This window comes from Schistocerca cancellata, chromosome 6 (assembly GCF_023864275.1).
Source record: "Schistocerca cancellata isolate TAMUIC-IGC-003103 chromosome 6, iqSchCanc2.1, whole genome shotgun sequence".
In the NCBI taxonomy this organism is placed as follows: Eukaryota; Metazoa; Arthropoda; class Insecta; order Orthoptera; family Acrididae; genus Schistocerca; species Schistocerca cancellata.
This window is the reverse complement of record NC_064631.1, coordinates 44,974,342-44,988,331: the sequence shown is the minus strand read 5'-3', so window position 1 is coordinate 44,988,331 and position 13,990 is coordinate 44,974,342. Positions and strand designations below refer to the sequence as shown.

The following is a 13,990-nucleotide window of genomic DNA, read 5'->3' as shown; positions in this document are numbered from 1 at the left end:
AGCTTCCTCCTGGATAAAATATTATGTAGGTTAGATAGTCATACATTTGAATGTCCAGCCACAGGAAACTTGAGAGAAAAGTTTATGCATTCATGAACCATGGACTTTGCCATTGGTGGGGAGGCTTGCGCGCCTCAAGGATACAGATAGCTGTACAGTAGGTGCAACCACAATTGAGGGGTATCTGCTGAGAGGCCAGACAAACGTGTGGTTCCTGAAGAAGGGCAGCAGCCTTTCCAGTAGTTGCAGGGGCAACAGTCTGGATGATTGACTGATCTGGCCTTATAACACTAACCAAAACGGCCTTGCTGTTGTGGTACTGCGAACGGCTGAAAGCAAGGGGAAACTACAGCCATAATTTTTCCCGAGGACATGAAGCTTTACTGTGTGGTTAAATGATGATGGCGTCCTCTCGGGCAAAATATTCTGGAGGTAAAATAGTCTCCCGTTCGGATCTCCAGCCAGGGACTACTCAAGAGGATGTCGTTCTACGGATCGGAGTGTGGAATGTCAGATCCCTTAATCGGGCAGGTAGGTTAGAAGATTTAAAAAGGGAAATGGAAAGGTTAAAGTTAGATATAGTGGGAATTAGTGAAATTCGATGGCAGGAGGAACAAGACTTATGGTCAGGTGAATACAGGGTTATAAATACAAAATCAAATAGGGGTAATGCAGGAGTAGGTTTAATAATGAATAAAAAAAATAGGAGTGTGGGTAAGCTACTACAAACAGCATAGTGAATGTGGCCAAGATAGACACGAAGCCCACGCCTACTACAGTAGTACAAGTTTATCTGCCAACCAGCTCCGCAGATGACGAAGAGATTGATGAAATGTATGGTGAGATAAAAGAAATTATTCAGGTAGTGAAGGCAGACGAAAATTTAATAGTCATGGCGCACTGGAATTCGAGAGTAGGAAAAGGGAGAGAAGGAAACATAGTAGGTGAATATGGATTGGGGGTAAGAAATGAAAGAGGAAGCCATCTGGTAGAATTTTGCACAGAGAATAAATTAATCATATAACACTTGGTTCAAGAATCATAAAAGAAGGTTGTATACATGGAAGAATCCTGGAGATACTAGAAGGTATAGATAGATAATATAATGGTAAGACAGAGATCTAGGAACCAGGTTTTAGATTGGAAGACAATTCAAGGGGCAGATGTGGACTCTGACCACAATCTATTGGTTATGACTGTAGATTAAGACTGAAGAAACTGCCAAAAAGTGGGAATTTAAGGAGATGGGACCTGGATAAACTGACTAAACCAGAGGTTGTACAGAGTTTCAGGGAGAGCATAAGGGAACAATTGACAGGAATGGGGGAAAGAAATACAGTAGAAGAAGAATGGGTAGCTCTGAGGGATGAAGTAGTGAAGGCAGCAGAGAATCAAGTAGGTAAAAAGACGAGGGTGAGTAGAAATCCTCAGGTAACAGAAGAAATATTGAATTCAATTGAGAATGGAGAAAATATAAAAATGCAGTACATGAAGCAGGCAAAAAGGAATACAAACGTCTCAAAAATGAGATCGACAGGAATTGCAAAATGGCTAAGCAGGGATGGCTAGAGGACAAATGTAAGGATGTAGAGGCTTATCTCACTAGGGGTAAGACAGATACTGCCTACAGGAAAATTAAAGAGACCTTTGGAGAAAAGAGAACCACTTGTATGAATATCAAGAGGTCAGATGGAAACCCAGTTCTAAGCAAAGAAGGGAAGGCAGAAAGGTGGAAGGAGTATATAGAGGGTCTATACAAGGGCGATGTACTTGAGGACAATATTATGGAAATGGAAGAGGATGTAGATGAAGATGAAATGGGAGATACAATACTGCGTGAAGAGCTTGACAGAGCACTGAAAGACCTGAGTCGAAACAAGGCCCCGGGAGTAGACAACATTCCATTAGAACGACTGACGGCATTGGGAGAGCCAGTCCTGACAAAACTCTACCATCTGGTGAGCAAGATGTACAAGACAGGCGAAATACCCTCAGACTTCAAGAAGAATATAATAATTCCAATCCCAAAGAAAGCAGGTGTTGACAGATGTGAAAATTACCAAACTATCAGTTTAATAAGTCACAGCTGAAAAATACTAACGCGAATTCTTTACAGACGAATGGGAAAACTGGTAGAAGCCGACCTCGGGGAAGATCAGTTTGGATTCTGTAGAAATGTTGGAACACGTGAGGCAATACTGACCTTACAACTTATCTTAGAACAACGTTTAAGGAAAGGCAAACCTACGTTTCTAGCATTTGTAGACTTAGAGAAAGCTTTTGACAATGCTGACTGGAATACTCTCTTTCAAATTCTAAAGGTGGCAGGGGTAAAACACAGGGAGCGAAAGGCTATTTACAATTTGTACAGAAACCAGATGACAATTATAACAGTCGAGGGGCATGAAAGGGAAGCAGTGGTTGCGAAGGGAGTGAGACAGGGTTGTAACCTCTCCCCGATGTTATTCAATCTGTAGGCCTATATTGAGCAAGCAGTAAAGGAAACAAAAGAAAAATTTGGAGTAGGTATTAAAATCCAGGTAGAAGAAATAAAAACTTTGAGGTTCGCCGATGACATTGTAATTCTGTCAGAGACAGCAAAGGACTTGGAAGAGCAGTTGATCGGAATGGACAGTGTCTTGAAAGGAGGATATAAGATGAACATCAACAAAAGCAAAACGAGGATAATAGAATGTAGTCGAATTAAGTCGGGTGATGCTGAGGGAATTAGATTAGGAAATGAGATTATTAAAGTAATAAAGTAGTTTTGCTATTTGGGGAGCAAAATAACTGATGATGGTCGAAGTAGAGAGGATATAAAATGTAGACTGGCAATGGCAAGAAAAGTGTTTCTAAAGAAGAGAAATTTGTTAGCATCAAGTATAGATTTAAGTGTCAGGAAGTCATTTCTGAAAGTATTTGTACGGAGTGTAGCCATGTACGGAAGTGAAACATGTACGATAAATAGTTTGGACAAGAAGAGAATAGAAGCTATCAAAATGTGGTGCTACAGAAGAATGTTGAAGATTAGGTGGGTAGATCACATAAGTAATGAGGAGGTATTGAATAGGATTGGGGAGAAGAGGAGTTTGTGGCACAACTTGAAAAGAAGGAGGGACCGGTTGGTAGGACATGTTCTGAGGCATCAAGGGATCACAAATTTAGCATTGGAGGGCAGCGTGGAGGGTAAAAATCGTAGAGGGAGACCAAGAGATGAATACGCTAAGCACATTCAGAAGGATGTAGGCTGCAGTAGGTACTGGAAGATGAAGGGGCCTGCACAGGATATAGTAGCACGGAGAGCTGCATCACACCAGTCTCAGGACTGAAGACCACAACAACAACATAATGGCTTCCTTGCCAACTGCTTTTATCTTCCTTCCTTCTACTATCTTAGAATGCTGTGGTAGTGTCAGCTCAGACTAAATCTAAAAGTAGAAATGGAGGGGATGTAGCCACACATTTGAGAAAATGGTGAATAAGACGGGCAGATTTGAGGAGTGACTTCCAAGATGCTAAAATGATACAAGCCCAACAAAGTTTAGAAACATTTTTCAGATCCAACATATAACAATATACGAATTTCTCAGGGCAGCACTTTAGAGTCAATATTATTCATATACAATAATGACTTTCTGCACAATATCACATACAAAGAAGAAAGTCTTTGCTGATGACAGGAACATTATAATCACAGATAAAATACCAGATCTGCTGGCACAGAAAAAAAAGAATGGTGTTTTTAGTGAGTTGGAAATTTTAGCTGGCCTATGTGGATAAATCTATCAGTTTATCATGCAGATTAATTGCTACATCGTCAGCTTTACCTGTGATTGTGGGGCAAGAGTCAAGCTGAACTGACACTTCAGAAATAAGTTTCATTTTAAGAAGAAACTGCGTGAATAACAGCTACAGCTGTTGCTGCTACTACTACTACTACTACTACTACTACTACTACTAAACAATGCAGCAGGACAGTATGTTACACGTAACTATTGGAATGTGAGATCTCACCCATACATTAAGATTTATTATCTCTCTCTGTTGACAATAATATAACACGAGATAGCGCACTTACCCAGGTGGGCCTAAATAGCTCACAGCATTTATCTGAATTAATTTTAGGGAAAGAAAGATAACCAAGATAATATACGAATACATGAATTTGAAGTGAAAGCAAGGGCATAACAGAAATTTGACGGCATCATTGATTAATATGCTTCTCTTTCTTTTAATACTGCAATAGTTTTGTGATAGATAACTCTCATTGTCATCAGAAATCCAATTTCATAGTACGTATAGGATCTACACAAATTTGTTACTAACAAATAGATAATACTCTGCTAGGTACTCATAATGGAACTAATACTTTTGCTTCGCTAAAACATCTCTTTTCACTCTTTCTGCTACTTATCATCGGAGTTGATCTTCTACGACGTGTATAACACATATTCCTATGGGGCTTCACGGACAAACTAGTTTGTCAAAATTTTCGACACATCAAACTCTTTAAAGTATTTTGCTACGAGTGGATCGTAGTTCGACATACTTCACATAGTAAACACTGCCGTCAACCGTGGTCCTTTCTTCCCATCCCGGCGGTAATTCGTCTTCGCTATCAGAATCTGGCAGAACAGCAGCCATACTCGTAACATAAACTTCGGAACATGTGACAAGTAGCGGTATTTATCGATAGGAACACTCGTTTCCTAGGCAACAGAACGAGTTGTAAACATGGATGAATCGCTACTTCATGAAGTTGCTCTTCTCCTGCCATCTATCGTCCCTTCATAGAAGACTAAACTTATCCCGATTGACCACTAGGTGGCAGCGGATAACACTAGGCTTACAGAGACGATCTCTACCTGGCTGTGGCGCATTGTACGAAAGCTCGTGTATTGGTCGCTTCAGAAATACGCTGTTTTAGTTCAAACACTGTGTGAAGCAGATAAAGTTAGCATCCAAAATATCTTTTGGTACTGAATGACAAAACTATTGATAAAAAGTCTATATGGCTAACGGATAACGCGGTTCATGGCCCCATCCCAATCGCTGGTTGCCTATCAAACGGCTTCCACGAACAAAAAAAATTTTTACAAACAGTATTATATAGAGTTAATGACCAAATTTAAAAATTTTGAATGCTTTTATAATCTACTCACTAAGAATTATGTTACAGGTTGAACACAGTAAGACAAATAATGCTGTTAGAAACCGTTTATATATATTGAGGCAGCAAAACGGCGCGGAAATTACTCAAACTGTATTCTTCCAGTATTTGAGAATCAGAGCCCTTAGTGACTTGCAACAGACTTACATAAAACTTCAAACTTTCATGAAATTTTTTTCTCGTTGACACTTCTAATAAAATGATGAAACGAAAAAAAGTTTATCGCTTACTACATTTTCGGTGTTCGTACAGCAATGCTTCCGTATCAGGCATTGCGTTTTAATTTATCACTCAATTTATATACTGTATCCACAGATACTACTGAATGTAACTGCAAAATTATACCACTATGTCCCGAACGACTCCTGGTTAACACTATGAGACGCCATAAACATTTAGATGCGTGATAAACTAGTTTTGTCTTAAATCGGAGAGCAAATTAGCCAGACTACAGAAATTCAGTTTTTCATCTCTTCGCAACTGCCAACGAACTTTAAAAATAATTTGTTTTTCCAAACTTTTCCTCGCTTACAGCCTTAACGTCAAATATTTAACACTTTAACTTGTGGCAGTGATATTTTTCATGTCTGGTGCAAAGTGAGATCAAAAGTGCGCGAGAGTTTTTTTTGGTCATGTGTTGTTTTTTATCTTTGCCGTAAGACTATAGGATCTCCTAGTTTTTGTTACTTCTCTGTTGTTTTTAGTTTCTTCTCATTGTGAGTTTTCACGAATAAATATTACTTCGTTAACTCATTATACCGGACGGCTATGCAATTATTTGTTGTAGGCAAGTCGCCTACATAATTGGTGACCTCCGATTAAGGAACTTTAAATCTTTCGTTAGCTACGTCGAACATTAACTGCAAAAGCAATGACCGACGACGGCAAACGATACGGTTCGATAACGGAAGAAATTCATAGGCTTCAGAATGAGATAGAAACTTTACAGTTGCATATTTCGAAAGATATGAACTTAAAGCATATACCGGACCAAAGGAATGACATTGGTTCAACAACCATGGCAGCACAACCACAGCAAGTAACAGCAACGGAAGTTCCCGCTGATTTCAACGCTTCACCAACTCAACGGTTGCAATTACGGGCGCCCCCATTCATGCCTTCTCAGCCACACACATGGTTCGCGGTAATGGAAAACATGTTTCTACAACAAAGAATATTCAGTGATCACGAGAAGTTCACCTTGGTGATAAGTAATTTGGACCATCAGACCTCGGTTTTGATATCTGACATTATAGTGAACCCGCCTACTGAAGGAGCATACTGTAGACTGAAAGAAGAATTAATTTCTCGGTGTGTGAAGTCAGTCGACATCAGAGTCAAACAAGTACTGTACCAAGAGAAACGGGGAGATAGGACCCCGTCAGATACTGGCGTCATTTACGCAGCCTGGTAGATAGATCGACAGTCTCTGATAGACTGTTACTCCACGTATGGCAACAACAGTTACCGATGCAAGTAAGACGGGGTTAGCGATTTTCTCTGCCTCGTGATGACTGGGTGTTGTGTGCTGTCCTTAGGTTAGTTAGGTTTACGTAGTTCTAAGTTCTAGGGGACTGATGACCATAGCTGTTAAGTCCCATAGTGCTCAGAGCCATTTGAACCAGTTTTTGCAAGTAAGAACTACACTAGCTACATACGACGAAAGATCAGTTGACGAACTGCTGCTCGCTGCAGACAGAATCTACGAGACGCACGAGCCTACTGCAACAGTCGCAATGACGTCGACAGATGCCACGTACGGTAACTACCATTACCAGCAAGACCAAAGTGACGATATAACAGTAAACTTTGCCGCGGTCGCAACGCGACAAACAACAAAAAGTTCAAACGAAATTAGAGATTTAAAAACTGCAATAGAGGATTTGCGAGCGCAACTACGCACGCTACAACGACCACAAGTTATCTTAAAGCGCAAGAGAGACCGGGCTGGGCGTGAAACACGAAGTCAGCAAGAGGACGAGCGTAAGGTGTGTTGGTACCATAAACGTTTTGGGAGAGATGCTACAAGATGTACATCACCATGCGCCTACTCAGACAACCAAGGTATGTACAGAAACAGTGCAGTGTTTTCATGTCAGCGACAACAGTCGTCAATACATATGCCTCCTGCTTCGAAAAGATTGTATGTATCAGACGTACTTACGGGTACAAGGTTTTTGGTGGATACCGGGTCAGACATTAGTTCGCTTCCTGTCAGCCATGCGCCACACAACGAAAAAGACATACAGCCACGTTTGAAGGCAGTGAATAACTCGGTGATTAACACGTACGGATGTAAAGTGTGCAAGATTGATGTGGGTTTTTCCAAACAGTTTACCTAGTCTTTTGTGATAGCTGGTATATCAAAACCTATTTTGGGCGCTGATTTTCTGGCACATTTCGAGTTGGCGGTCGACTTACAAGGAAAACGTTTGTTAAATCTGACGGACAACGGTGCAATATCAAGCACTAAAGGGCATACAACTTGTGAGAAGCTACAGGCGATTGGCAACTCTGTAGCCGAAGAGCTACATGACGAAGAGAAGATTCGGAGATGTTCTGACGGACAGACAAAAGAAGTTAAACATAGTACGGTTCACTATATTCGTACCACGCCAGGACAACCAGTTTCACAACGAGCACGTAGAATCGCACCAGAGAGATTGACAGAAACAAAGGCGATATTCGAGGAAATGTTACAGGCGGGAATAATTCGCCGGTCAGACAGTCTGTGGTCTTCACCCCTACACTTAGTACGTAAGAAAGATGGATCATGGAGACCGTGTGGGGATTACCGAGCATTAAACTCAAGAACCATTCCAGATAGATACCCAGTACCTAATATACAGGACTTCACATGTGCTTTGGCCGGCGCGAAAATTTTTAGCGTCCTCGATTGCAAGAAAGCATACAACCAGATACCGGTGGCTCCAAGAGATGCTCAGAAGACAGCAGTGATTACACCATTTGGATTATTCGAGTTTTTATTTATGACTTTTGGCCTTAAGAACGCAGCACAGACTTGGCAGCGATTTATCGACGAGGTGATAAAGGGATTAACATTTTGCTTTGCTTATCTTGATGACATTTTGGTTTTCTCTCCGATTAGTCAAACACATGAACAGCATCTGTGTCAACTTCGCAAGCGTCTATCTGACTACGGAGTCGTTTTAAACGAAAATAAATGCGGCATGCACAAGAACCAAGTCACTTTCCTCGGCCATACTGTGTCAAATGGCTCTGAGCACTATGGGACTCAACTGCTGAGGTCACTAGTCCCCTAGAACTTAGAACTAGTTAAACCTAACTAACCTAGGGACATCACAAACATCCATGCCCGAGGCAGGATTCGGACCTGCGACCGTAGCGGTCTTGCGGTTCCAGACTGCAGCGCCTTTAACCGCACGGCCACTTCGGCCGGCCAGACTGTGTCATCAGAAGGTATATTGCTTCTGCCAGAGAAGATGGTGGCGATACAGGCCCTTCCGAAACCGACAAACTACCAAGAGCTACGGCGATATATGGGATTAACACATTTTTATAGACGTCACCTACCAGCAACGGCTGCGGTGCAAGCACCACTCACTGATGCACTCAAGGGACACGACGCCAAAGGTCGACGAATAGTTAAGTGGACACAAGAAATGGACAAAGAATTTAATGATCTTCAAGCAAGCCTCAGCAAAGCAGTGTTGCTCGCTCACCCGGTTCACTACGCACAATTAGCTATTGTAGACGCAAGCCAGTCAGCATAGGGGCGGCGCTGCACCAGCGTGTAGAAGGGCAATGGCAACCACTACGGTTTTTCTCTAAAAAGTTACAGACTGCACAACAGAAGTTGAGCGCGTATGACAGAGAATTGTTCGCGATCTACGAAGCAATTCGATACTTCCGCCCACAAATAGATGCTAGACCAGTGACTGTGTTTACAGACCACAAACCCATAACATCGGCTTTTAAAAAGACCAGTGATAAATGCTCACCAAGACAGTTCCGTTATATTGAGTTCATAAGTCAGTTCACGACATATATACGCCATTTAAGAGGCGCAGAAAATTTAGTGGCTGACTATTTTTCACGTATTTGCGGGATTTCAGAAATGATAGGCTATGATAAACTTGCAGTGGAACAGACCAAGGATGCAGAGCTACGACAGCTGTTAAACGACCCGTCTACAGGTCTGAAGTTCGAGCAAATTCTGGTGCCTAACTCCAAGCGGAAGCTGTGGTGCGACTTTTCTCAGGGCAGATCAAGACCATTCATTTCAGAAATATTGCGCAAGACGGCATCCGACAGCGTCCACACACTATCGCACCCAGGAGCCAACGCTACAATAAAGCTGCTGACAGACCGCTATGTGTGGCCTTCTATGGAAAGAGACGCGCGCCTTTGGGTACGTTCCTGCATTCCTTGTCAACAGAGTAAAGTAGGACGACATGTGCGTGCTGATATTGGAGATTTTCTAGGTACCTCTGCTAGATTCGCACACGTTCACGTGGACCTGGTTGGACCTCTCCCACAGTCAGAGGGTTACAGATATTTGTTTACGGCCATAGATAGGTGCACAAGATGGGCAGAAGTAACTCCAATAGTCGATATTTCAGCCGAAACTACTGCTAAGACGTTTCTGTGTACGTGGGTTGCCCGTTTTGGATGCCCCCTTCATGTCACAACTGACCAAGGACGTCAGTTCGAATCTACGTTGTTCCTCGAGCTATCCAAAATGTGCGGTTTCCAACGCCACCACACGACTGCCTGTCACCCTGCCAGTAATGGTATGTTCGAACGATGGCACAGAACACTCAACGCAGCATTGATGTGTCATCAAGAGAGATGGACGGAAGCATTACCATTACTGTTGTTAGGCCTGCGGACAGCTCACAAACCCGATATTGGTGCATCAGTTGCCGAGATGGTTTACGGCGAGCCGCTACGGATTCCTGCAGATTATTTAGTAGCAACCTTACTACCTGGATCAGAGGGCCTCACACACTGGGTGCAGCAGCTAAAACGTCACTGCACAAATATACGTTGCCCGCCACCTTCTCGCCATGGTAACCGTAAGGTGTTTGTACACAAAGACTTGTACAATTGCTCTCACGTAATGTTGCGAACAGACTCAGTCAAATCGCCTTTACAACCACCATATACGGGCTCACTTCAGGTGCTGAGTAGAAATAAGCGTACCGTGGACATAATGTACAATGGTGTTCCGACAAAGGTATCGATTGAACGTGTCAAGCCAGCATGGGTTTTACCCTCTCCGACCTCTGACACCACGCCTGTGCATCAACACTTGATGGACGCAGAGCATACCAAAACACTGCTCAGTACATCGTCCGAGACAGGTGAATCACCACCACAAACAACAACGTCACCGCCCCCGAGACACCCGACGCACACCAGAGCTGGACGTCGAATAAAATTCAAGTATCAACATATCCCTGGGGCTCCGCACTTTAAGGGGGGGGGGGGGGGGCTGTGTGGCAGTGATATTTTTCATGTCTGGTGCAAAGTGAGATCAAAAGTGCGCGAGAGTATTTTTTTTGGTCATGTGTTGTTTTTTATCTTTGCCGTAAGACTATAGGATCTCCTAGTTTTTGTTACTTCTCTGTTGTTTTTAGTTTCTTCTCATTGTGAGTTTTCACGAATAAATATTACTTCGTTAACTCATTATACCGGACGGCTATGCAATTATTTGTTGTAGGCAAGTCGCCTACAAACTCATTTGTAATGTGTGATTCTGTTTTTTAGTCCGGAGTTCGATTCATTAAGGAACGGGGTCAATAGTGTTCGCCTACAGAAATACGGGGTTATAATGAAATAAAGAATAATTAATTTTATGAAAGTTCGTAAGCACTGAAGTCTAAAAGTATAAAGCGTGGATCCGCGACATAAAAGAGAGGATAGGCCTGCTAACTCTGAAGGATGCGGCTTTAAATATACGCCTAAAATCGAAAAAAAAGTCCAAGCTGATACGCAAGTAGATATCACATCTTTCATTTAAATCTTTTTGTGCATTTCCGATGCAACGGCTAAAATGTTTATTACCTGGGACCCATCCAATACGATAAGTGAATCAGTATAGTTTTTATAATAAAAGAGAACGTGGTTACGAAAGGCTTGAGAAAATTATTCGTAAGGCATAATCAAGCGAATTAAAGCCATCGCCTTTTTAATGAAAGGGTCAACAGCCCTGTGTCTGCTGTCATTTAATTTATAATGGTGATTGGAGCAGCAGTTTTCATTTTATTTTTGTTCTCTCTCTCTTTGTAAAGGGACTGGCCTGGACGGATATAGAGACTTCGACACAAGTTCTGAACGTCTGTGGCAATTCTGTGTTACAAATCGAATAGAACTGCAGTCATTAAGGTATTCAACGTGATTTATACGAGATGATAAAATAAGTATTTCAGACAGGAAAATTTTGCCTATGTTTAATACAAATACATTACTTTAAAAAAAAATTAACGTTGTCTCTATCCTTTGCAAGTCTAGTCAGTTCCAGTCAAATTGAGGTCGAAGAACAAGAAATTTTTTGTTAGCTCTTGGTTCAAATATATTTATACAAATACAGGAATATATAGAAATTCTCTCTTTGGTCTCTTACCTATTTGTTCACTTGAGCATTTCTGTTCTTTTTTACTTTCGTTTGTAATCTACTTCTGGAGCTTCTCTCATGACAGTCCAACAAAAGTCTGCAAGCACATATGAGTTCACTTGTCCATCGCTGAAACGTCTTTATGGAAGCGCTCTTTTTGCTCATCACTCATAGTGCCACTATTGCTTGGAAAGAAGTTGAGGTGGGGGTCCAAAAAGCTGATCTTGAGCGCCATATTACAACCCAGATCTAGATATGTGCGTAGAAGTTCATTAACAGCTACATTTTAATTTGCCTATTTTTGATTTCCGAAGAAATATTCTGGAGGTATGGATGGGATCAAGTAAACTTTTTCCATGTGGTGCTGGACGTGTAGCTGATATCAAAGATATCCACGACGGTCCACCTTTTCTTTCTCCTCATTCCATGTTTAAGAGGAGGCACCATACAAAAATAACAATCACTGACATGATTTGAAGCTTCTCGCCATGTCATGGGAACTACAAATGCCACTGACTTTACTGTCTTGCTTAACGAACAGAGATTTACTGGACATGAATTATAGCAGATATTTGATGACCAAGGTTTAATGTCATCTGTTTTGCAGTTGAAGTAATGGTAATAGGCTGTCTTTATTAATGGAGCCAGTTCACATTTATGAGAAGCAAAAGTCACTTTACCACACATATAGCAAAGGTTATTCACTCTTTTAACACATTTATGTGGCATCTCAGAGCTGAATTAATGTGAAATGCTAACAACATAAATTTGCACAAGAAAATTTAAATTATGAGTATGTCTTTTGCACCCGTGAAGATAAATGAAGGTTTGCGCTTGATTTATTATTTATCTGTGAAAATTTAACTTCAAACACAGAAAATTACTTAAACAGTTGGAGTGTGGATGATGGCTGCAGTAGCGGCTGAAAATTCTGAGTCCAGCTCGGTCATGTATTCTTCTCCAATCAGAGACATCTCTCTCCCAGCAGTAAACTGTCCGCGTCCGGTAGCCGAGTGTTAGGAGCGCCGTGGTCCCGTGGTTAGCGTGAGCAGTTGCGGAACGAGAGGTCCTCAAATGGTTCAAATGGCTCTGAGCACTATGGGACTTAACTGCTGTGGTCATGAGTCCCCTAGAACTTAGAACTACTTAAACCCAACTAACCTAAGGACAGCACACACATCCATGCCCGAGGCAGAATTCGAATCTGTGACCGTAGCGGTCGCGCGGTTCCAAACTGTAGCGCCTAGAATCGCTCGGCCACTTCGGCCGGCCCCAGAGGTCCTCGGTTCAAGTCTTCCCTAGAGTGAAAAGTTTACTTTCTTTGCCGGCACGGCGGCTCAGCGTGTTCGGTCAGAGAGCCGGTTGGCCTCTGTAATAACAAAACTGAGTGGAAGGATCAACCACCGAACTTGAACAGGATGTCTTGCGACGTCCCCAACGACCAAACACAACGATCAATAACGAACAAAATGAAAAAAAAAGTGGGTAGCGGGACAGAATGTCAATCCTAAGGGCCCGGGTTCGATTCCCGGCTGGGTCGGAGATTTTCTCTGGTCAGGGACTAGGTGTTGTGTTTGCCATTTCATCCCCATCGACACGCAAGTCGGCGAAGTGGCGTCAAATCGAAAGACTTGCACCCGGCGAACGGTCTACCCGACGGGAGGCTCTAGTCACACGACATTTACATTTACCAGTATACAGAGGGGTCCAAAAAAATGTATCCACTGTTTAGAAGTCCATAACTGGCAAACTAATTGACGGAGTTGGCTCATCGTTGGTAGTGTAATAGTTTGTAGTTCCGGCAATCGCCACAAAAGCGTTGTATTGCGTTGTTTTGTTTTGTCAGACGACAGTCGACAAATAGTCAGTGTTTTGTTCTTAGTTGCACCTAGTTTCTCGAGTAAACATGGCTGGCGCAAGGCTTACATTCGATGAAAGGAAGTCAGTTTTGAAGTGGTATTCTAAGTACGAAAACATTAATGAGGTTCAACGGCAATGGCGAAATGAGTATCAAACAGAGCCACCGACACGTTTCACGATTCGTCGCATTCGAGACAAATTTGAAGCCGAAGGCTGTGTTAAAGATGTACACAAACAACGATCTGGACGACCTGTAACAGTAACAAGTCCAGCTAACTCCCGTCGTGTGTTACAACAATTCACTCGCTCACCACAGAAGTCCGTGAAACTGTGTGCCCGTGAAACTGGAGTAAGTCGCT

At 42.3% G+C, this 13,990-nt stretch overlaps 1 protein-coding gene across 1 annotated transcript in view; it reads right to left on the bottom strand.

Annotated features, from left to right (window-relative positions):
* The window catches only part of LOC126191218 (WW domain-containing oxidoreductase), a 128,107-nt gene extending 123,383 nt beyond the window's left edge, over positions 1-4,724 (bottom strand). Inside the window, exon 1 of the mRNA XM_049932020.1 lies at positions 4,550-4,724. Within this exon, the coding sequence (XP_049787977.1) occupies positions 4,550-4,644 (95 nt within the window). The 5' untranslated portion in view covers positions 4,645-4,724. The remainder of the gene's footprint in view (positions 1-4,549) is intronic.
* Positions 4,725-13,990: the final 9,266 nt, after the last annotated feature.